Here is a 25,016-nt window from a genome sequence, read left to right as displayed (position 1 = left end):
CATGCAAGCGGACTCAAGGTGGGGGGGTAGTCTCAAGAGTCTCAGCGCGCAGTGGGATCACTCGCAGGTTGACCCCTAGATAGTACAAGTATTATCCCAGGGGTACAGATTGGAGAGTCGAGACATCTTCTCCTCGCAGGTTTCTGAAGTCTGCTTTACCAACGGCTCCCTCCGACAGGGAGGCAGCATTGGAAACAATTCACAAGCTGTATATCCAGCAGGTGATAATCAAAGTACCCCTCCTACAACAAGGAAAAGGGTATTATTTTTCCACACTATATTGTGGTACTGACGCCAGACGGCTTGGTGAGACATAGTCTAAACTGAAATCTTTGAACACTTACATAAAAGGTTCAAATCGAGATGGAGTCACTCAGAGCAGTGATAGCGAACCGGAAAAAAGGGGACTATATGGTGTCCCTGGACATCAAGGATTACCTCCATGTCCAAATTTGCCCTTCTCAACAAGGGTACCTCTGGTTCGTGGTACAGAACTGTCAATATCAGTTTCAGACGATGCCGTTTGAATTATCCACGGCACCCCGGGCCTTTTACCAAGGTAATGGCCGAAAAGATGTTTCTTCAAAGAAAAAAGGCATCTAAATTATCCCTTACTTGGACGATATCCTGAAAAGGGCAAGTTCCAGAGAACAGTTGGAGGTCGGAAGAGCACTATCTAAAGTAGTTCTACGAGAGCACGACTGGATTCTAAATATTCCAAGAATCGCAGCTGTTTTCCGACGATACGTCTGCTGTTCCTAGGAATGATTCTGGGCATAGTCCAGAAAAAGGTGTTCCTACGGGAGGAAAAAGCCAAGGAGTTATTCGACCTAGTCAGAAACCTCCTAAAACCAGGCCAAGTATCAGTGCATCAATGCACAGGAGTCCTGTGAAAAATGGTGGCTTCTTACGAAGCGATTCCATTCGGCAGATCTCAGGGGATTTGCTGGACGAATGGTCCGGATCGCATTTTCAGATGCATCAGCGGATAATCCTGTCTCCAAGGACAAGGGTGTCTCTTCTGTGGGGGCTGCAGAGTGCTCATCTTTTAGAGGGCAGCACACTCAGCATTCAGGACTGTGTTCTGGGGACCACGGATACCAGCCTGAGAGGCTGGGGAGTAGTCACACAGGGAAAAAATTTCCAAGGAAGTGTGGTCAAGTCTGGAGACTTCTCTCCACATGAATATACTGGAGCTAAGGGCAATTTACAATGCTCTGAGCCTAGGAAGACTCCTGCTTCAAAGTCAACCGGTGCTGATCCAGTAGGACATCATCATGGCGGTCGCCCACGTTATCAGACGGGGCGACACAAGAAGCAGGAGGGCAATGACAGCAAGGATTCTTCGCTGGGCGGAAAATCATGTGATAACACTGTCAGCAGTGTTCATTCCGGGAGTGGGCAACTGGGAAGATTTCCTCAGCATAAATGAATTCCACCCGGAAAAGTGGAAACTTAATCTGGAAGTTTCCACATGATTGTAAACCGTTGGGAAAGACCAAAGGTGGTTATGATGGCGTCCCACCTGAAGCGCCAGGTCAAGAGACACTCAGGCAATAGCTGGGACGCTCTGGTAACACCGTCGGTGTACCAGTCGGTGTATGTGTTCCATCCTCTGCTCTTCATACTCAATGTATTGAAAATGATAGGAAGGAGAGGAGTAAGAACTATACTCGTGGCTCCGGTATGGCCAAGAAGGACTTGGTTCCCGGAACTTCAAGAGATACTAAGAAGGGTCTTGATTCGGCAAGAACCGTGTCTGTTCCGGGACTTACCGCAGCTGCGTTGACGCCAAGGCGGGTGAACGCCGGATCCTAAGGGAAAGAGGCATTCCGGAAGAGGTCATCCCTACCCTGGTCAGAGCCAGGAAGGAGGTGACCGCACAACATTATCACCACTTAGGTGAAAATATGTGTCAGGGTGTGAGTCCAGGAAGGCTCCACGGAAGAATTTCAACTAGGTTGATTTCTACATTTCCTGCAAACAGGAGTGTCTATGGGTCTCAAATTGGGTCCATTAAGGTTCAAATTTCGGCCTGTTGATTTTCTTCCAGAAAGAAATTGGCTTCAGTTCCTGAAGTCCAGAAGTTGTTAAGGGAGTACTGCATATACAGCCCCTTTGATGTCTCCAGTGGCACTGGGCGATCTCAACGTAGTTTTGGGATTCCTAAAAAATCACATTGGTTTAAACAACTCAAATCTGTGGATTTGATATATCTCACATGGAAAATGACCATGCTGTTGGTCCTGGCCTCGGCCAGGCGAGTGTCAGAATTGGCGGCTTTATCTCACAAAGCCATATCTGATTGTCCATTCGGACAGAGCAAAGCTGCGGACTCGTCCCCAGTTTCTCCTTAAGGTGGTGTCAGCGTTTCACCTGAACCAGCTTATTGTGGTACCTGCGGCTACTAGGGACTTGGAGGACTCCAAGTTGCTGGATGTTATCAGGGCCCTGAAAATATAGTTTCCAGGTTGGCTGGAGTCAGGAAATCTGACTTGCTGTTTATCCTGTATGCACCCAACAATGCTGGGTGCTTCTGCTTCTAAGCAGTCGATTGCTCGTGGGATTGGTAGCACAATTCAACTTGCACATTCTGTGGCAGGCCTGCCACAGTCTAAATCTGTTAAGGCCCATTCCACAAGGAAGGTGGGCTCATCTTGGGCGGCTGCCCGAGGGGTCTCGGCATTACTACTTTGCCGAGCAGCTACGTGGTCGGGGGAGAACACGTTTGTAAAATTCTACAAATTTGATACCCTGGCAAAAGAGGACCTGGAGTTCTCTCATTCGGTGCTGCAGAGTCATCCGCACTCTCCCGCCCGTTTGGGAGCTTTGGTATAATCCCCATGGTCCTTTCAGGAACCCCAGCATCCACAAGGACGATAGAGAAAATAAGAATTTACTTACCGATAATTCTATTTCTCGGAGTCCGTAGTGGATGCTGGGCGCCCATCCCAAGTGCGGATTATCTGCAATACTTGTACATAGTTATTGCTAACTAAATCGGGTTATTGTTGTTGTGAGCCATCTTTTCAGAGGCTCCGCTGTTATCATACTGTTAACTGGGTTCAGATCACAGGTTGTACAGTGTGATTGGTGTGGCTGGTATGAGTCTTACCCGGGATTCAAAATTCCTCCCTTATTGTGTACGCTCGTCCGGGCACAGTACCTAACTGGAGTCTGGAGGAGGGTCATAGGGGGAGGAGCCAGTGCACACCACCTGATCGGAAAGCTTTACTTTTTGTGCCCTGTCTCCTGCGGAGCCGCTATTCCCCATGGTCCTTTCAGGAACCCCAGCATCCACTACGGACTCCGAGAAATAGAATTATCGGTAAGTAAATTCTTATTTTCCAGACCAGAGGACTCTTTATTGTCATTCCCTTTTCTGCTTACAGGTATTGTATTGTCATAGAAGAGCCTCTTGGGTTTGTACCAGGATATGTTTAGGTTTCTTGTCTATTGCTACCATTCTGCAGCTGTTGTCCAGCACCCGGGAAGCACAATGATACGCCCCAGGGAGGCTGTTTGTGCTGAATATTTAATGTGCAACAAGGTTCAGGAACACAATTGTGGAAAGTGCCATCATGCCTCACTGATAAGTGAATGCAGATGTGGTCAGTGTTCTGTGACATAGAGGACAGCTCCCCCTGCTGGCTATAATGCCGCTTACATCAGTTTACAGTAAGCATCGCAGCAAAAATCACACTGGGAGGTGGTATGCTCGCAGCACGCTTTGTCAAGGCACTACGGGTAATATGAATATACACATACACCCATTTTTCTTCTTCTATAAGTGATGATGTCTACACTATAACACCCATACACCCATGTGTAGAGCATTCAGTGCACTTCATAGTGTACAAAAGCGACACAATTAAAATATCAATAAACATTACGCATAAAGAAATCCTAATAAAGGTAAGAACAAATGTTTTCTGCTGAGTACAGCAGGAAATACAACTGGTTGGTTAGTACTTTATCTCTCCGGACGGGATGCACTAAGGGAAAAATGCGGTAAAACCCCCGTTTAGGGGCTTTTACCGCACTTTCAAATGTACCAAGACCCGGCCGCCGGGTTTTCGCCGCCCAGGGTATCACTATCTTTGGATGGCGATACCCTATAGAAGCCTAAGGGCTTCTTATCTGCGGCCGCCGCAACCCGCCGCCGCAGATGCCGACCCCCCCCAACCCCCCGGCATACCTTCCTCCAGACAGCCCTGGACCCGGAAGGTAATCTCCTCCCCCTAGCAACGCAGCCGGAGGTCCTTCCGGCTGCAGGGGGGAGGAGGAGGCGCCGGGTTCAGCCTGCTGCTGCTTCCCGGCGTGGGGGGAGTGTGGAGAGCCCAGGGCAGTGATGGAGACCCCCCGCACACCACCTCACAGGTATCGCGGGGGCCTCCATCACCGCATTGCGATATTGATCGCATATGTTAGTACATATGCGATCAACACTGCTGCGATGGGCGGCGATGTATATTAATACATCCCGCCCTCCAAGTTTTGATAAATCTCCTCCTTGGGGAGAGATAAAGTGGAGTAGTCGGCTTCTGTCATTTCAAAGATTGGGGTCTATTCATGACACAGTGAAAATAATGGAGAAGTGAGCCAGTGGAGGAGTTGCCCATGGCAACCAATCGGCATTGATGTAACATTTATCAAGAGCATTCTAGAAAATTATAAGTAGCAGCTGATTGGTTGCCATGGGCAACTTCCCCACTGGCTCACTTCCCTTTATTCACTGCTTCATGAATAGACCCCTAAATTAGATAAAGACAGTTTATATGAGCGCCCGACGCTATCACTGCTGCTTATATCCTACATGTATTCCTGGTGTGGCTGTCCTGCAGCTGTAAGGGGTATTCCTGGTGTGACTGTCCTGCAGATGTAAGGGGTATTCCTGGTGTGACTGTCCTGCAGATGTAAGGGGTATTTCTGGTGTGACTGTCCTGTAGATGTAAGAGGTTTCCATAAAATAACGGTCTGTCTGGAAGTCTGGATCGTGTCTAAAGATTTTTTTTTTTTTGCATACTATTCTGTAGTTTTAATTGCACTTTAGAATTGCTGCTATTACACCACATAAAATAGCAGGCCCAAATTTACGCAACTGTACCTGGCGTGTTTTAAAGAAACAGACCTCTTTCTTTTTATTCTAATACTTGGGCAGCACGGTCGGCGTAGTGGCTGGCATTGTTGCCTCACATCGCTGAGTTCTTGGGTTTGATTCCCACCCACCAAGGCCATATCTGTGTGGAGTTTTTATGTCCTCCCCGTGTTTGCGAGGTAGGTCAATTGGATTCTGACAAAAAAATTAACCCTAGTGTGTGCGTACATGTGATGGGGAATACAGATCATAAGCTCCACTGGGGCACTAGACTGATGTGATTGGCCAAATAGTCTCTGTAAAGCGCTGCGGACTATATAATAACTGGTAATAAATACATAATACTGTCCCATTCAGTGGAATAAAGTGGTGGTTTCGGGGGGTGTCCTCTGGAGACACTCATCCTGGGGACAGTCCTGTTCCCTGTACCTGCAGCTCAGTTGCTGAGGTGCCCACGTCTGTGGATGTCACTGGAGTGGATCTCTCGCAAAACTTATATTTAGATTTATTATAAAAGAGGAACCCTTGAGGTCAGGCAAAGCGAAAATCACAGACCTCGTAAGGCCATTGCAATGGAAAGTCCTGAAAACTGTCCACTGCCTGACCCTGGGATTTTCCTCACTGGGCCGGCTCAGAGGTCCTCTCACACCCCCTGTGAAATGCAGTGAAAGTCCCCAGATTTTAATCTTTTGGCACAGCAGAAATGAGAGGAACACTATGAGGCAGTGACTAATGGTGAGCGAGGCTTGTCTGGGTCTGCATTGCACAATGGCAGCTGTAATGTGTGGCCATTCCTTTTTTGTGTTTAGACTAGAAATTCACGTTTAAGGACGAGATGTCCGGGAAGCCTTGTTTTGGTCAGGACGGCTGCAGGGCTGAGTCAGTGCGACTTATACATACAATTCAAGGTACCCATGTGAGGCGCTGCGGGGATGGCTGGAAACGGAGGAGTGCGGAGTGAACAAAACATGCCGGTGGCCGTGAGAAAAGCAGACACAGAGAGAACTGAGCCGTGGATGGGGGGTGTGAGAAAGTCTCTTGTTAAGTAGCTTAATGGAAAACTGTCAAAATGAGGGAAAATGGAATAAGAGTGAGCAGTCACCTGACGCAGTGTAAGCTGCTGTCTAGTGGCCCGAATTAGTACTCCTGACACTATCATATTCACAAGGAACTAGTGACGTTACTGAGGCACGAGGCACATTGCACCTCAGCGATGCTCCATTAGTTCATTCTGATTTATATACAGGTTTTTTTTAAGACTGCGAGATAACTATTTTAAATACTAATTTTAAGTATATTAAACAGTGAATAGGTGCAGTTTTTATTCAAGCAAGTGTGGTTGCACATATGGGCATATTTACCGACGTTGGTCTGGAGCTACTGTTTATTGATGGTAAGAGAGTGTAGAGTCTCTGCATTGTGTAAGATCACTGCTACCAGTCAGCACCAGCAGGGCCCTCAGTCCTCTGACCAAGTCTGTGAGGATTCGGCAGCCTCGCCAGCTGTGGCACTATGAGATGGCATAATGTAGGCTTTAAGTTGCCATAAAATAAGAGATCCCAGTGACGCTGCAATAATGTTTTTGTAAAAAAAAGTGTCTCCTACAACAGGGATTGTTTCCATTTTCCCCTGAGGGTTTCTAGTTATCTTGGATCCATTTCAATCTTTGACTGTATGTTCATTTTGTTTTTGTGGCATTGTGCACCAGGGGACAGGGCCACATTGGCGTAATTCCCCACAAATATAGTCTTCTGGCCAATCTAGCACCAGCGATAGCGATGCGCTGGGCTGCGCATTGCTATCGCTGTGGAGGGTACACACGGAGAGATCACTGCTTTAAAATCTAAGCAATCTAGTCAATCTAGATTTTAAGCAGCGATCGCTCCGTGAGTACCCCCCTTAAATCCTCTGCTGTAATGACTTGATCCCCTGCTGTATTGTTCTCTCTGTATTGCATTGCAGCTGAGAACAATGGATGAAAGGTTTATGCTAACAAACCTTGGTGCACCTAGGTGCAGCACAGAAGGCTAGATGAGCGAGGCTCCATCTGTATTTCTGTTTATTTAGATCTTCTTCTTCCCCCCCCTATTACATTACTATCCTAGAAATATACTGTCCTGTAGAAAATCCATCCAAAAGGTGTCAATGACCTCCCATAAAAGTATAGGCCCAGGCCTGGTATTTACCAGCTCCAAGGGCAGATAAATGTCCTGCAACTCCCTGCTATATAGGAAATGCACCATTACTGTGCCTTCAATCTCTGTAAAATAATTTTGTCCTGCGTAACAAAATCGTATTTACATGAGGGTGAGTACCCATTTCCCATGCATCAAAGAAATACAGTGTTCCTCGTGAGATCAGGGCATTCGGGACCTCTGTTCCTCCACAGATGCTGCTAGTTTCTGGCCCTGAAAGATAGTGGGAAAATGTAGGTGTACAGTACCATGAGAGACGCGTTCTGCTGCTTAGTAACTGACCACTAGTGAACAGCTGTTTTGCACACGCTGGTGCCCTGTTACAGTGCCCGGCCACCACTGCAATACGTAGGCCCTGTAAATGTGTTGGCTCTTGCTCCTTTGCACACATTGGTTTTGCTCCCCAATAATGTGTGTCTTCTCTCCGCAGGGTGTATGTCTTGCTGACTCATGGTTGTAGGACGCCCTGGAACACTGTTGGGCCAGACGGAGCTTCCAATCTGCTTGGAGCCAGCCAGTCTAAACGCCAAATCTATGTCCCCTGAGCGCAAGGAGGAGTGTGCCTGGGAGCCTCCTGGGGAGGAGCTGGAGGGCGACTCTGTGTCCTCGGAAGGAGGCCGAGTGACGGACAGCACTGACGATGAGGAGACCAGCAGCACAGAGAGTGCCCACACGCAGGTGCGTTCCCTCATCTCTCACCTCCAGGACATAAAGGAGATTATAATCCTGTCAGGGCTGGGCCTTCAGTCTTATTGTACTCTGGTACTGGCGCTGCTGTTATTATTCATTGGTTACATGTTCTGAAAGGCTGGCCATAGACACAGGACCAGTTCAACCACATCCTGCTGCAATTTCCCACCTTTCCCGGACACATTTGATTGGTTATTGTGTTTGTCCTGACGCTCAGAGACCTTTTTCTTCCTCAGTATAAACGATTGATCGTAGTACACCGCACACATCAGGCCTCATTTACATCTGAGTTTATGTCCGGTTTCTGCATAATCTACACCTTCTCCTGCGGTGCATGTACACCACAAATACCTGTGTATGTGTCCGTGCATAGGTTTCTGTGTACCCTTTAATTGCTTTCCATTGTGAGTATAGAGGCACCAAGAGGGGCTGACAAGTATTAGATATGTACAGTTAGCGTTTGTTTGCGCAGTCACCCATATTTACTTGTGGACGCATCCCTGTATGACTTGGGGGAGATGCACCTCTTGCAGGAACTGGATGGTTGGAGTACCTATTCTGATAATGACACCAGGCGCAGCACTGCCCAGCTGGCTCTCGTTGGTGTACCTATACGTCATGGCGATGACACCAAGCACGGTGCTGCCCAGCTGGTTCTACTTATCGTACCTGTACGCCATGGTGATAACACCAGGCGCAGCGCTGCCCAGCTGGCTCTGATTGGTGTACCTGTACGCCATAGTGAGAACACCAGGCGCAGTGCTGCCCAGCTGGCTCTCGTTGGTGTACCTATACGCCATGGTGAAGGCTATGACACCGTTTTACTTAATTACATTTTATAATGAATATGACACACCCACTTGCATGTATATAATGGGTCCATGGGGGCCCGAACGCCCTTCACCCATTTAATTATACTTACTTTGTCGGCCTCGCGCTCTCTGTAGAGCTGCAGAAATTGCTGGGAAAATGCACACTGTGGCCATTTTCTGGTGATACGCGCATGTGCATTAGAGATTTCCCCAGGAATGCAGGGCGGGCGCCATGTTCCCGGACACCTGCGCATGCGCAATAGCCTCTGGCACAATGCCAGAGTCTACTGCACCGCCGGAGAGGAGGGGGCCCAATCGTAGCTTGCACGCGGCCGCCTCCTCTCTTACAGCGCATTTATTAATAGCTGACAGGACACTATTGTGTCAGGTGATGACAGAAATAATGTACAGTAGTTCACGTTTAGCGTTTACTGTTAAAACAGTCGTGCCGCGTTTCTGTGCTACCCTTAGGTGTTAGTTTACATACTTGTACGCCTGGCGCTAAAGTTACTACTTCGTTATCAGGGAGCATCTTGAGGTGTGTCTGATTCTCCGTAGTAATGTGGTCTTTTCCTATACCGACCCACCTCTAAATGAGCCCAGTTGGGCAGAGTCTTTTTTAAAGAAACCTAGACAAACGTAAATAGAAAAGTCTAGGAATATTCCATACAAAGACAAGGTTGCAGGTGCACAATCCAAACCCTGCCAATTTATTAATAATAATCATTGCAATAAAAGTTTGCATTGTGAGCGAGGTTCTTTTCATAGTTATGGCCATAAGTAACGGCTTGCCCACCGCGTCCAGGTGACCTCATTAGTCTGGCAAGTCTCTAACATTTTGGGGGGGGGGGGGGGGGGGGTACAGATCTAGGGCATGGGACACCCCAAAATGAAGCAGCTGAGTGACCCCAGGGCAACACTATAGTGAAAAAATATATAGTGAAGATAAGTTAGTGAGAGAGGCTGCTGAAAACATCAGGGGTAAATTAGTGAGAGGCAACGAAGTGAGAAATAAAGTAGTGAGAGGTAAAGTAGTGAGAAGTGAAGGTGGGAAATGAGTTACATTGAAACAAAACGCACAATAGGGATGAAAGTAAATATGAAAAGAAGTGTTAATCTGTGTTGCTCCTGAGGCCAAATAGCCACAGCAATCCAGGGGGACCCCCCCCCCCCAATCTGATAATCCGATAAACATTTGTGCAGGACTCGCCTCGCTCTGCATGCAGTCTAAGAGATATCTGGAACCTAATTAAAACCAATATATAGGACAGGTGGGCCGGGTGCTACCACCAGGCAGAAGGGGTCTCTGGCCTTCTATTGTGTATGTAAATACGCAGAATTCGGTATATAGAGGAGGGGTCCTGGACAGTACACTGATAATGAGAAGTGCGACCCTGCGGAGACCTTTCAGTACTGCATACAAAGACAAGGTTGCAGGTGTACTAGTAATATTCCTAAATGTATGTTTCAACCTTTGCAAACCTCAACCTTGTCTATTCCTGGAAATGTTGTTAATGTTATCGGCAGTATTTAGACTTGGAAAGGGTCTCCGTTGCGTCCGTACAGACGGGACGCGTAGTGTAAAGAGGAGTGAGCGTGTCCCGATAAGACACAGCCTTATCGGGAATCTACAGTAATTAGTTGTGATAAAATCCAAACACTAACATACAGATGTGTGAGTGTTTATCTGTGACACAGGCCAATGACCTATGGCGCAGCAGTCAGCCAAAGAGGAAATTTACAAATTTGTAATGAAATTGTCTTAATTTTCTGATTTTTTTTTATTGACTATTGAACATTTTAACTAAAAAATAGCTTTTCATGGGTTTGTGAACAACAAATAAATACGAGTAGTTGTTAAACATAGTTGTTTACCTCTTATTAATGATAAAGTAAACTTAGAGTAAACACAGACATCTACGGCTGTCAAATACTCCTGGCTTGGGATCTCTTTCTCCAAATTAATTGTTTTGTGGCTACTGGTTTGGGATTCATGGCTATTAAGCAGTGACGGACACTTTTACTACTTTAGCATTCATTGTCTCTTTAAACTGTGAGATCTTGTAACGGGTCTGCCAGAGGCGCAAGAGACAGGATGTTGCCAATAATTGCTTGTTTGACGGCTCATAAACTACTGGAAATATCACAGCTTGTGTTACATGACATCACTTGCGCTGCTTGTGCCACTAGCAAACATAAAGCATTACCATTGCATGGGATTCATAGTCCGTTCTCCGGATTGGGGAGATTTCCTAGACGTGGGTGAGTTGATTGTTTGCTGTCAGCTGTCATTTATTTTTCCAGAACCGACTATAAGGCCCATATTTGTATTGCTTACTTAGCAGCTTAACTCGCGTGGATGTCTTGTATTGCTCAGCGGAACTAATTTTACAAAGACAGTAGTGGCATCTAATATTGTGATGTATATTTGATATTGTACATATTATTGGGGGTGATTCATTTGTTTCTTCCTGCGGCTGGCACTAGATGGCACCCAGCGGAGCAATTCAATTGTTGCTCTGTTCTGGCGCAACGAGTCACGGGGAGACACCTTTCCGCTCTCAGCCCCCCGTGAAATGTGCAAAAAGTGACATGGGTGCCCAAACGGTACTTTTCGGATTACACCCAGCACTTTAGTTGGGTCTAGCCATTTTACACTGCCTGCGTGAGTGCGGTCTTAAAAAAACAATTGAATATTGTGCCCCCTCCGATCTCCTGTCACTTTTAGATGGGAGATCAGACGCAATAAACCAGGGGTTCTCAAACTGGGGTGCCGCGGGACACTTGCAGAGGTTCCCTGGGTTGGTGGTCCAGGACAAATTCAAATTATTTATGGTCAATGTAATAGGCAAAAGCAGTGCTGGTGGCTGCCAGTCATAAAATATGTGGCCAAACAGAAGCAAATCTTGTCCCTCACCACACAACTGACCCTAAGGATGACATATAAACGCGATCTACTTAATGTACTATTTCTTTCTAAATTTCTCAATAAGAAATTTTTGGCCTAGGGGTGCCGTGAAAAAAATTCTGATATTCTAGGGCGCCGTGATTCAAAAAAGTTTGAGAACCACTGCCATAAACAATTGAATCTCCCCCACTGATCACAAATTATTATTTTTTTAAACAGTATTTGCCAGTTTTCCTTCAGGGATTAACACAAAAAGATGCATGGGGTTACTAACTTGTAGGCGAGCCACGTAAAGCTGCAAATGGGAGAAGCAGCTGATCCAGAGATCTGCGCCTGCAGCCCTGAGCGTTTGCCCCTGTGATTTGTTGATCGTCATAGCGAAGCAGACGCTTACAGGAAACTGCAGGCGCTTGACTTGAAAAGGAAGATTGTTTGGGATAAGGGGTATATGTGGTATAAACACAGTCTCACCTGCGCCACATCCCGTAAGAAGCTCTGCCTCAGTTGGGTTCCTCCTTCAGAACAGAAACTTTAAGTCGGGTTCTATTGCATAACTTCTGCAGAAGCATGATCGGAACACCAACTTTCAGTGGCCCGAGTTTCAAGCGTCTGGTTTTTCCTGTTTTATAGCTCCTGTCCCTGATGTCACATCGAGATCATACAGACCTCCGTTTCTTTCCAGGTCACTAAGCTATACAATAGTGAAAACGCCATCCAAATTCATCCAGTAGTTTTTCATGATGCCGGAACAGGCAGACAGAGACAAAAATACTGATATTTTTTTTGGGTGTCTACACAGCTCATAGACATTCCAGGAAGTATGTTTCTGAGGAAAAAAATTCTATGTACAGATACAACCCTTACAGTTTTACTATAAGTATAGCTGAATGGGTTAAGAGCTCCCCGAACCATTGTAACCCTTTGTGCCAAGCTTCTGCTGTAGTTGTGGGGTGACAATAGGATTGAGGCCATTTTGTTTTAGTGGAATATGAGGATGTCGACAAAACTGTACTTCATTGTGGCTGCTTCTACAGAAACCTATATTTCAGAGGCTCGTTAAATACCCATGAAAGTCCTAGACCAGGTGTATTCAACATGTGGTCCTCCTGCAGTGCGCTTCACCCATGCCTCCATATCATCAGTCACAGCTGTTTTGCTGCCCTTGAAAAAGGCACAATTCCAAGCTCTTTGCGTTGGATATTTGTATCCCGTGATCAGCTTTGTGTCCTATTCAAAGACAAAGAAAATGGGTTGTAAGTACATGGCCTGAAAAGCCTATAGGAAGTCAGGAAGCCATGTTTTGGGCAGTAGTCCCAGACGGCCATGTATAAAGTTGTCTGAAGGTGGCAATGAGTCATGATCCAGTAAATACATACATGTGAAGACTTGTTTTTTACGTTAAAGTAGAACGTGGGCAATATCTTGCAGTACAGATGGACATAATCGTATAACAGGATCTCTGCCCACGGCCCAGTTTCTAGTGGGAACAGACAGTGGGGGAGCCTTATCCTATCTTACATGTATTATCAGTTCCCTGCTGACGTTGGTGTCCGTGAGTCACAGTCCAAGCTGACAGTGGAAACTCTGCAACCACAAGTGACAGTGATTTGATAGGGCGTACTTTGAGGTGTTTATCACCCACACTGTCCAGCCTAACGCTGTGAAGCATTTCTATACATAAAGCCCTGGTTTTTATTACACTGCATGAGGACAGGAGATTACATTACAGCGTACACCGTGTGTCTGGGATAGGCCAGCCCGCCGTCACATGCCTTACTCTACTCTGTGACAGGTTCGCTTTACTAGATACTCAGGCTCTGGCTGACAGGCTGGGCCCTTAGCTGGTCATATGTGTCTATTCCAGTTCAATAGCATGACCTTCCTGATTGTGTTTTGGTTGCTATGGGCAACATCTCCACCGGTCCACTTCTCCAGTCTTTTTTCACTGCTTGATACATCTACCCCTTTTGCTTTTATTAATGGACTTCATGAAAGTCTTGTTCTCTATTATTTTTCCTGTCAGAAAATGGGACGGTACTGCTTGGAACACTGATAAGTGCTAAGTTTGGCCCATATGCATGGATTACGTACGTTTCACTGGCTGACGGGATGCCGGCTGTCAATATCCAGACAGCGGCATCCTGCCCGCCAGAATGCCGGCAGCTTGCCACAGGATCTATTCCCACTCTATGGGTGTCATGGACACCTACAAATGGGAATAGCCCTGGTGTGTCAGGATTCCGGCTGTTGGCATTGTCAGCTGTCAGGATTTCGGCGTCGGTATCCTGAACGCCAGGATCCCGATAGCCGGCATTTTATTTGCAACCCATATACATGAGTGGCTGTCTCTATCTGGAAAGATGACTGCACACATAACTCTAAAATAAACCTAAGTATAGCGGCCATCTTGGGACTACCATAGCGGCGCGCTTGGCTCCAAAACCGACAATGTCACCTGTTTGTTTTTGTGAGGTCCGGTCTAGAAGCCCATTTTGTCCTTCAGGGTTACCTGCGTAGGTCACCAGACGTTCCCTGTGCCGCATCTGCTACCTGCAGCTTTCCAGGCTGTGGCCTACAAGAAACTGTTTTGCAAAGAGCACGACCCTCTGTGTCATAACTTAGAACGCAATCCATAGTACTAACGCAGCTGGCTATCGTGTTCTCCGCAACCCGCCCCATATTAACCATGAAAACCAGTACAAGCGCCCAGTATGAGCACAAAAACATAATATATACAGTGTATTATAATTTAATATGTATTTTTATTCAATAAAAAAAAAAAAAGTTCCTATTGGCGCACAAATATTTATTTAATCAGCACCTAACGCCGTTGGGTTTTAGGTTTTCTGAGGTAGCAATAGGGATAAGAGGAATGACTGTATAAATGGGATTATTGTACATCAGCCTCTCTCTGTTCTCCCCCAGCATGAGGAGGCAGCCGGCAATCCGTTTCAGAGGCGGCTGGAGGCCGAGCAGATGAAAGTGATGAACAGAATCTCCCAGCTGGAGCAGGAGATCCGAGAACTGCAGCTGCAGAGGCGAGAGCTGAAAATTGAGGTAACCCGCTTTATTTGGGTACAGCGCACCTCATGCACTTCTCTCGACATGTCCCAATAATACATTTTTATCTATGAAATTATCCATTCTAAGCCAGCCATAAACACCGGCCAATTCCCACACAAACCCACCAGTCTGAGCACCACAGAAACCTGCTGCTAGGAATTGTGGGTATGGACCTGTAGAAGTGTACGGTAGCATATAACCTCTTGAAGGGAAAATGTAAGTTTTAAAGTCTTGAGCCTGTAATTTTACTTTTATATAAATAGTTCCAAGGTACCTCGGATAGCCCTTTCACTGACTGAATAGATTGTGTCTATGTAGTTCCTTATAATGTGCAAGTATTGCATCACTAAGCAGCGATTATACAAATATAATTTACAGACGCTTATAACAATATTAAGTGGTTCCCCAAATGGATGCTTATATGTGGCGTAACTTGCGGTGTCACTGACGCACGGCGGGTTGTAGACGCCAAGGAAATCGTGGTGACTGTATGCCGCCCTAACTATTCGCAAGCCAGACCCTTGTAGTTGCATGGAGACCTGACTCAGGCATTACTGATCGATTCACGCTGCAATCGGCTACCCTTAGATCAGGTTCGTCAGCCATTGGGAAAGCCATTGCAATTTCCACTAACTCTTGGGTTCTTGTTGTAAATACCCACTATCTCTGTACACGGCAAGGCCAGGCAGGTATAGTCTCTGGAGCTGTATGAAACAAGGCTCTTGTAGAATGTCCATAAAGCATCCAGATTAGGGTGGCACCTCCCAGTCTCCAGGAAGAGGTGGCATATATTCCTAGAAAAGTGCTTCCCTGACTGCAAGGCGGACGGGGCACGCCGGGATGACACAAAGCGCGTTGTCAAGCCCTGCCACAACACTGACCCTAGTGTGCGCAGGGGTGTGAGGGTCTCCTTCTATAGCACTAACACGCGTAACGTCCTGGCTGGGTAACACATTTGTGTTAAACCATTTTATTCTCCTGTTCTATCTCTGCACTCCTTTCCTTTTTATTATTTTGTTTCGGTTAAACTTGGATCCGCCTGTCATGTTTAATGATCCTTCTCTCAGTCATCCTCTTTGAATAACAAATGGAGTCTATTCTGCATCCTGACAAACCGGTAATTCTAGACCACGCTCCCTGATGGGGGGAGGAACCGAAACCAGAGGAGGGAGAGGATGGCACTGCAGTTTTGGAAGATCAGTCATGACACTGTGGGATAGGATTTTCTCATCCATCATGTCACCTGCACTCTGTGTGGATTCCGGGGACACAAACTCCCAGCATGCTTTGCTTGGTGATTCTCAGGTTGTGCTGGGACTTCAGCTGGTGAGAGCCTGTCGAGTGGAGCCATTTAGAGCGCAGTACCGATGTCCCAGAGAATGCACCATTTGTTAATCTACCTTCCTAATGAATGGATGAGTAAAATATTGGTACAGCCCACAAATGTGCTGCTTACGCATGTTGCTGCTTCGGCGTGCTTTGGGAAACGAGACGGTGGTATCAAGACGCAATGGCGCATTAGTCTGATATCTGTCACCACCTATATTACAGTTTTTAAAGGCTACTTAATAACAAAGGGACTGATTGTGATTTGTAAGGCATTGCACAGCTGCGGGGAAGCGGATGCGCAATTCCGTACAAAGACGATTGCAAATGCAGCAGGTTGCGTCTGTAGCAGATAGACTCCTCTTGCGTGAATCTGTGTCATCAGAGTGCTGAGTCTGAGGACGCATATCGCATCACCGTTGCAACCAAACGCTGCAGTATGGCAATCATGGCTAAGAGGGGCGCAATATCACAAGACCCGTTCTGCACATATGCAGAACAGGTCTTACGCCTGCGCAGAACCACAAACATCAGATTCATATGTAAACCATCAGGTTTGCGTAGAAATTCGAATTATGGCCTTAGTACAAATAGCGCATTTGTGCCGTTAGTTGGTTGGAGATCGGTTTCATTGCTCTAGGCTAATTCATAATGGTGACCGCACAACTGTACTACATACTGAACTCAGTGAAATTCCTCATCCTAGACATTATGTTGCCCAATCCAGCCGTTCTTGGAAGAGATTGTCAAATAATAGTTGGAAGTGTTTTGAAAAAGCACTTAATGGAAGCCGCAGGTACAGGGAGGGGGCTGGTCCTGCGCTCACGTGGCCCCCGTCTGTGCTTTTGAGTCATTGACATTTGTTTATTTTCCTGCACAAAGTGCGGGTGATGTATTGTGCTTCCGGCCGTCCTTGGTAAATGCTGCTTATATAAACTGCAGGCCTTTGTGTGCTGCTGTCTAGCAAGCCTGGGGACTGTAACCAGATCTGTCGACAAAGAGTTTGTGGCTATTACTCTGCTGGAGACCTCAATGTCCTGTTGACAATGTTCCTATACAGTATGTGCTGGGCACTTCAGGGACAGGCTTAGCATGATGCCCATGCCTTGGGGCTGCAGATTACGGGAGGTCATTTTAGAGTTGATCGCAGCCGCAAATTTGTTAGCAGTTGGGCAAAACCATGTGCACTGCAGGTGGGGCAGATGTAACATGTGCAGAGAGAGTTAGATTTGGGTGGGGTGTATTCAAACTGAAATCTAAATTGCAGTGTAAAAATAAAGCAGCCAGTATTTACCCTGCACAGAAACAATATAACCCACCCAAATCCTAACTCTCTCTGCACATGTTATATCTGCCCCACCTGCAGTGCACATGGTTTTGCCCAACTTCTAACAAATTTGCTGCTGCAATCAACTCTGAATTACCCCCTCCGTCTCTACACAGCAGTGTATCCAAACCTTTTTTTTCAGCAAAGATAAATGAATTAATGGAATAAGACATTCAGGCTGAGAATGTAGTGGGAAAAGGTTTGGTTAACTGGGAGGAGGAGAAACGTGTGATATATGTGAGGAGGGAATGTTGACGATCCTCGGCGTCATCATTATGGGCTAACGGCTACCTGTAGCTCTCCAGGTGTTATGAAACTACCTTGCCTTACATACCTTGCCTTACTGTATGTCACATATATACTATCTGGCAATGCATTGTGGGATTTATTTTACAACTAGGGGCACCAGTGCAGCTTGTGAAAAGTGGCCTCTATCTTTTTTCGTGGCATGATCACGCCTCAAAAAAGATTGAGGCCCCCAAACTTGCCAAATTCAGTTGAATTTCGGAACAGTTCCAAACGTTTCAGCTTCTCTATTCACAACCCGTCGTTCGCAAGTTACCGGTAGCTTGCCAGAGTATTTTCGATAGCTCGCAGAGCGCACGGGCTTGGCAAGTTACTGGCACTCCTCCTCCCTTAATTTTTAATATGGTGCCGGTCATCAGCCAATCAGAGCTTGCGGACCGGCAGCGGCGGCACCTGATTGGCTGCCGGACCGCGAGCTTTGATTGGCTCACTTACCGGCGCCTTAGTTCAAATGCCCGCTGACGCCGGAGACTCTGCCACCCTCACCGCAGCTGCTCTCCGGAGTCCGGACTTCACAGGAGAGGAGCGCTCTGTGCTGTCCTCCCCTTCCATCCCTCATACAGGGGGAGCAGCACCGGCAGCTGTAGAAGAAGCCAGCAGCGGTGAGCACTGTGGGGGACATTATACCTGGCACTGGTGGGGGGCATTGTATCTGGCACTGGTGGGGGGCATTGTATCTGGCACTGGTGGGGGGACATTGTGTATCTGGCACTGCTGGGGGCATTATTTGTGCATCTGGCACTGCTGGGGGGGCATTATTTGTGTATCTGGCACTGCTGGGGGGGGGCATTATTTGTGTATCTGGCACTACGTGGGGGGGGCAATACTTTAGTTGTGAGGCCACTCCCACTTTTGCAGGAACGTGCGCGCATTGGGGGGAGGAGGTAGCTCCTTCAGAGGTTTTATTTTCCGAAAGTAGCTCACACCCCAATTAAGGTTGGAAACCACTGCTCTAATGTATCCCCCAATTCACTCATCCTTGCCAACTTTTTGGTCTGTCTCTATGGGCGATCTGGGATGGCACTGTTTTTGGTGGGTCCATCGTGATGCGATCTGGCGCTCTGCATGCTCCCTACAGGACAAGGGGCAGCAAAATACGGGAGGAGGCTACTCTTGCCAGGAGTCCAAGGGCACTTCCCGAAATTCGGGAGGCTCGCGGACATCCCAAGTCAGTAGGCTAGAATGAAGTAATAGTAGCCAGTGCCAACACGGACATACTTCTTGTTTGTGAACGTCGTCGTTTTCTTGAATATTGGTTTTGGTGCACTTGGCGAATTAAAATTTTTGCTTTCCATAACAGAGGTGCACCACCGATAATCCAGCACTCTCTTAGTTCCAGCACTGTGCCGGATTATCGGTGGTACATACAGCAGTATTCCGACGGCTAAGACTGCCACCACTAACCACCTAATCCTAAACCTCCCGCAACATGACTCCTTCCCACAGCCTAACCGAGCCTAGCCTGCAGCCTAACTCCCCACCACAACCCCCCCCCCCCTCCCCCCCGCAGCACCCAAACCTCCCGAAACCTGAGCCCTTGCCCCAGCGTAGCTTCCCCCCAGCATCTGACGTGTCCGGATTAACTGAGGTGCCAGATAATCTGTGTTGTACCTGTATAACCTCTGCCACTGTATGACAAGACACGCACATATGTACAGTCTCAGATGTTCACATCCAAATCCCTGAACACAATGTCAACTTGTCTTCTGACGGCGTAGAGAGATTCCTACCAAACCTGTGGCCCGTCTGCCTGGCTCCTCCTAAGTGTGTACACTGTAGTGTTTATGCTGTGAGTCTGGACGGGTGTACCCCACTGTGTGGGTGTCCTGTGACAATAAAGCGATACAGCAACTTAACACATCCACACACTAGAACCTCTTTCACTTCTAATGCTACATTTGGCCAGGACGCGCCAGACACCCTACTCCATTAATGCCCAGGACTTCTCAGAGGCTCAGACATGGGGAGGTCTGTGTAGGGTCTGCATTGCTGCAAATAGCCTCATTTGTCATGCTGGAATTTACTTTGACAATAAGAATCCGTGTTCCTGTCGGAAGTGTTATAACTGGAGACCGCTTACAGAATTGGGCACCTGCAGAATGCGGTGTGTCACCTCGTTATGGGTGGGAGTCTCTGAGCTGGATGTCCGGGGGAACACTGACTGAGCAGGAAACGCACACGCACAGTAGGTGAAGGTAGCCGTGCGAAGGTTCTGTGGCTGATTAAAGCCAGGTGAAATGCAGCCACAGGATCTGTATAAATCATGGGCGTCCCAAAGGGCTTATTTAATGGCTTCTACTTGTATTCCTGCATTTTAGTAAAGATGTTCCCCCCCCCCCCCCTCTTCTTCTTTCTACCTTCTGTGCTTTTCAGCCATGTCTTCACGTCTGGGATAGGGTTTTTTTTTCCGTTGCCTTGGGATACGGCTCTCTGGATACACTTGTATACAACGTGCACAGCAATGCTGTAAATACATAAGCAATCCTTTTTTTAAACTGTTAAATTTAAATTGTGAGATTCATTTAGGTTACCTCTGCAACTAGCAAAGAGTTTCACATTTACTAGATGGTCTTTTATTTGTAATCGATTACATTGTTTTTTTTAATGTAATCTTACCTGATTATATAGTTACATGGCTCAAGTCGCTGATGAAAGCTATGATGATAATGTATTGAGTAAAAGTCAGTCATGCCTGTAAAAGCCTATACATTTAAAGTCATCTGAAGGTGCACAACCTTTTACATGAGCGCACCCCGCATATTCTTTTATTCTTTCCTGTTTTGTTTTTAAAGGACCGCTCCTATAGTAGCACATTTCTCCTTCTACCTTGGTGCTACAGTTACATGGCTCCTAAGCTGTCTCCAGCTTTGTTGAGCATTGTGACACTTAGGGGTGGGAGGGGGTTAGGGATTCAATTAAAAGCAGGAAATTAAAAAAACAAAACTTGCAACGTGGGTTTTTTCCTGCAGCTGTGGGGTATTGCTATTCAATTAAAAGAGAGATAATAAGATATGGTGATTTCTACAGAAATCACGGAATCTTTTTTTTTTTTTTTTTTTCACTCACTTCCAGAGCAAGTCTGATTTTTGCCTAAAATCTTTATTTTGTGGAAAAATAATCGTGACTTTGCTCTGGCCCCCTTACGGCATACCCCCTAAGGACTATTTCAGCAATTAGAAGTTTCCATTCAGCTTAATTAGTCAGTAATTACCTTCCGAATCAGTGTCTTCTTCCTCCAGCGTCGGTGAGTGTTTGTGAGTGTGTGTAAATATGTCAGAGTGAAAACCCTTCAACCACTTTTTTTTTTTCAATTGGATGCTGCGGGTATAGGGAACGTGCATACCCGCAGTAATCCAAAATTGGGCGCAATGGGCTTCAGTTTTTTTTTTTGCTGTGAAGACCTTGCGCCCAATTGCATTTCCTCCTCAGGATGTTCTTCAATATTGTGGAATAACTACGAACTATACCCCAGCTACTGTTGTCTTAAAGGTATCAACTGTATTAGAGGTGAAGAGTGTGAAAGCCGAGACTAGTATCTTTTCAGACTCGCTTGCTGAAGGGTTGAACCCCATATGATTTCTCTGTTTAATGGATGAGATGTCAGGAAGTTGTGCCCAGCAGTATGTGGGAAATGCTGCAATGTTCCTAGTGGGTGGGGCTTGTCTGCTAATCGTATTTCCCACCATATTGTGCCTTCAGGTGGAGATGGAGCTGGCCCTGCTGGAAGGGGAGCTGAGGACCGAGAGGAGGGAGATGGAGAAAGATGAGGACATGATCCGGGTCTTCCACGAGCAGCTGGGAGAGACGGAGAGGAAGTGGAAGGAGGAGAGAGACAAGGTGAAAACGGTTTCTATACTGAGAAGCAAAATGAATGATGTATTTACTGATTGAGGCCTCGTGGTGGCTGGCGCCCATTTCTTGTACTGTATCAGCATTCAGAACACAGAAACGTGTCTGAAAGTGGAAACCGATGTCCCCGCACCTAGCCACTTGTGTCTGGGAGCGCTGCAGTTGTCTAAACGCTGCCGGCCTCATTTCATAGGTTTAATAGAATTGAACTGCTTGGAGCTCAGCGCAGTCACCTCTAATGATCCCCGGAACGTGAGTTCAGCCGCATTTTAGATGAGACCTCACTGGCGTTTGAACTTTGTGCCTTTAAGCGAAGCTGAAATGCCAGTGGGTACCTTAGTGTGATAGCAATGAGAACCAGTTCTTACCATCCCTGTCAGCTCATGAGCACAGATGGAACATTCAGACTGTAGGTTAAGCTTGGATTCCCGGTGGCTTGCAGGCGGCTCATGTCTCCCATTGTACCACCCCCATTGAAAAAGCAACTCTCACTTGACCGCCAAGTATATTCACAGCACAAAAGCACATTTAAATGTGTAAACTTCATAATGTCACTATTTTTTTTTTTAAATCCGTAAATATGTTTTACACTAAAGGTAGAAACAGGAAATGTTATACAAATATTGTTGTGCTGGTTCTTGTAGTTCCACAGAAGTTCACTACCTGTGAAGCAGGATAAACATTGTATAAACACATACTGTTTGTTATATAAAAGTTTATTGCTCCTTCCTGTCCTTGCAGGATAAACTACAGCTGCAGAACGAGAAGAAGAAAGTGAAGGAATTGGAGCAGAAGATATTGGAGTGCCGCGCACAGCTGGACAACCAGCCAGAGAGTTTGCGAGAGCAGCTTAGGAAGCAGGTTCAGGAGGTTAGCAGAGACGCCAACCATCCATCTGTTTGTTATGGATGCTGATGCCTAATAATATGTCCGTATATGGATGGTTTGGTGTCAGGTTTATCAGTGTATGGATCTTCTCTAGATAAAGGTTTGAGTCATGTTAATCAGTGAATGGATGGTCTCTAGATGAAGGTTTGGTGTCTGGTTTATCAGTGTATGGATCTTCTCTAGATGAAGGTATGGTGTCTGGTTTATCAGTGTATGGATCTTCTCTAGATGAAGGTTTGGTATTGGGTTTTTCAGTGTATGGATCGTCTTTAGATGAAGGTTTGGTGTCTGGTATATCAGTGTATGGATCGTCTCTAGATGAAGGTTTGGTGTCTGGTATATCAGTGTATGGATCTTCTCTAGGTGAAGGTTTGGTGTCTGGTATATCAGTGTATGGATCGTCTCTAGGTGAAGGTTTGGTGTCTGGTTTATCAGTGTATGGATCTTCTCTAGATGAAGGTATGGTGTCTGGTTTATCAGTGTATGGATCTTCTCTAGATGAAGGTTTGGTATTGGGTTTTTCAGTGTATGGATCGTCTTTAGATGAAGGTTTGGTGTCTGGTATATCAGTGTATGGATCGTCTCTAGATGAAGGTTTGGTGTCTGGTATATCAGTGTATGGATCTTCTCTAGGTGAAGGTTTGGTGTCTGGTATATCAGTGTATGGATCGTCTCTAGGTGAAGGTTTGGTGTCTGGTTTATCAGTGAATGGATGGTCTTTAGATGAAGGTTTGGTGTCTGGTTTATCAGTGTATGGATCTTCTCTAGATGAAGGTTTGGTGTCTGGTTTATCAGTGTATGGATCTTCTCTAGATGAAGGTATGGTATCTGGTTTATCAGTGTATGGATCTTCTCTAGATGAAGGTTTGGTATTGGGTTTTTCAGTGTATGGATCGTCTTTAGATGAAGGTTTGGTGTCGGGTTTATCAGTGTTTGGCTCGTCTTTAGATAAAGGTTTAATGTCTGTTTATCAGTGTATGGATCGTCTCTAGGTGAGGGTTTGGTGTCTGGTATATCAGTGTTTGGCTCGTCTTTAGATAAAGGTTTAATGTCTGTTTATCAGTGTATGGATGGTCTCTAGGTGAAGGTTTGGTGTCTGGTATATCCGTGTATGGATTGTCTGTTTATGAAGATTTGGTGTCTGGTATATCAGTGTATGGATCGTCTTTAGATGAAGGTTTGGTGTCGGGTTTATCAGTGTATGGATCGTCTGTTTATGAAGATTTGGTGTCGGGTTTGTCAGTGTATGGATCATCGCAAGATGAAGGTTTGTTTTTTCAGTGTATGGATCATCTCTAGATGAAGATTTGGTGTTGGGTTTATCAGTGTATGGGTCTTCTCTAGATGAAGATTTGGTGTTGGGTTTATCAGTGTATGGATCATCTCTAGATGAAGATTTAGTGTTGGGTTTATCAGTGTATGGATCATCTCTAGATGAAGATTTGGTGTTGGGTTTATCAGTGTATGGATCATCTCTAGATGAAGATTTGGTGTTGGGTTTGTCAGTGTATGGATCATCTCTAGATGAAGATTTGGTGTTGGGTTTATCAGTGTATGGGTCTTCTCTAGATGAAGATTGGTTGGTTTGCCTTTTAAATGACTGGCACTTCAAGCCATCTGGCAGACTCGCCGGAATCTCGCGGATGCCTGCAAGTCTCCAGCAATTACATTTCCCCCTTGGAGTTGGGTTAATTAGTGTATTATTTGTCTCTATGAAGATTTGGTGTATGTGGGGATTACCGGGTATGATGTTCGTTTTTGTTTTTTAGTAAAGATTTGGTATGTGTAGAGTTTCATTGTTCAATTCTTTTATACGTGAGGCGACTCATGTAGAATTGGTCACAAACACTTGTCTGTTTTTTTTCTACTGCACATACACTAAGAATTTGTACATGTTAAGTCCATGCACTAAAGGGACTACCGGGGGTGTTGGAGGGGTTGGGCAAAGACAACCAAAGTTCAGTAGGTCCTTCATTCAAAATTAGTCCCATGTTGACCACAAAATAAGTGTATAAATGCCCATCTGGAAGCAATTGCGTTGATACAAAATGCGAGCTGATAATGATCCGGATTAGTGTCTGATTCTTTCCCATTTATGCTAATACTATAGAGATGTGGCTGCTTTATATTTGAATTATTACAGTGATATCCGCAACATATCCACAGTAAAAAAAAGCTTATTACCATTAGAAGAAGAAAGTGACAGTTGTGTATATTGAAGTATACGTAATGAAAACGATTATTTTGTCTTTGCGTCTCGTTTTAAATGTCTGACATAATAAATGCAACTTTATTAGCTATTAATGCTGTCCAGACATGAACTATATTGTGCATAGTACCATAGTACTGTTCTCTAAATGATGGTTCTGCATTGGAGGGGTTTATTGTTGTACAGTTATGTAAATGACGGTTCTGCATGGGAGGGGTTTCTTTGTTTAGTTATGTAAATGATGGTTCTGCATGGGAGGGGTGTATCATTGTACAGTTATGTAAATGATGGTTCTGCATGGGAGGGGTTTCTTTGTATAGTTATGTAAATGATGGTTCTGCATGG

At 45.9% G+C, this 25,016-nt stretch overlaps 1 protein-coding gene across 3 annotated transcripts in view; it reads left to right on the top strand.

Annotated features, from left to right (window-relative positions):
* Window positions 1-25,016, top strand: part of PHLDB3 (pleckstrin homology like domain family B member 3) — an 87,080-nt gene that overhangs the window by 37,204 nt on the left and 24,860 nt on the right. For 2 of the 3 annotated variants that reach the window (XM_063942473.1, XM_063942474.1), the window contains exons 2-5: window positions 7,724-7,971; window positions 14,629-14,760; window positions 21,425-21,562; window positions 22,316-22,444. In XM_063942473.1, coding sequence (XP_063798543.1) covers window positions 7,744-7,971; window positions 14,629-14,760; window positions 21,425-21,562; window positions 22,316-22,444 — 627 coding nt within the window. In that variant the 5' untranslated portion in view covers window positions 7,724-7,743. The remainder of the gene's footprint in view (window positions 1-7,723; window positions 7,972-14,628; window positions 14,761-21,424; window positions 21,563-22,315; window positions 22,445-25,016) is intronic. The other variant, XM_063942475.1, reaches the window with a different exon arrangement.

Source organism: Pseudophryne corroboree, chromosome 10 (genome assembly GCF_028390025.1).
Source record: "Pseudophryne corroboree isolate aPseCor3 chromosome 10, aPseCor3.hap2, whole genome shotgun sequence".
Lineage (NCBI taxonomy): Eukaryota > Metazoa > Chordata > Amphibia > Anura > Myobatrachidae > Pseudophryne > Pseudophryne corroboree.
The sequence above is the reverse complement of the archived record's forward strand: the minus strand, read 5'-3'. Positions and strand labels throughout refer to the sequence as shown.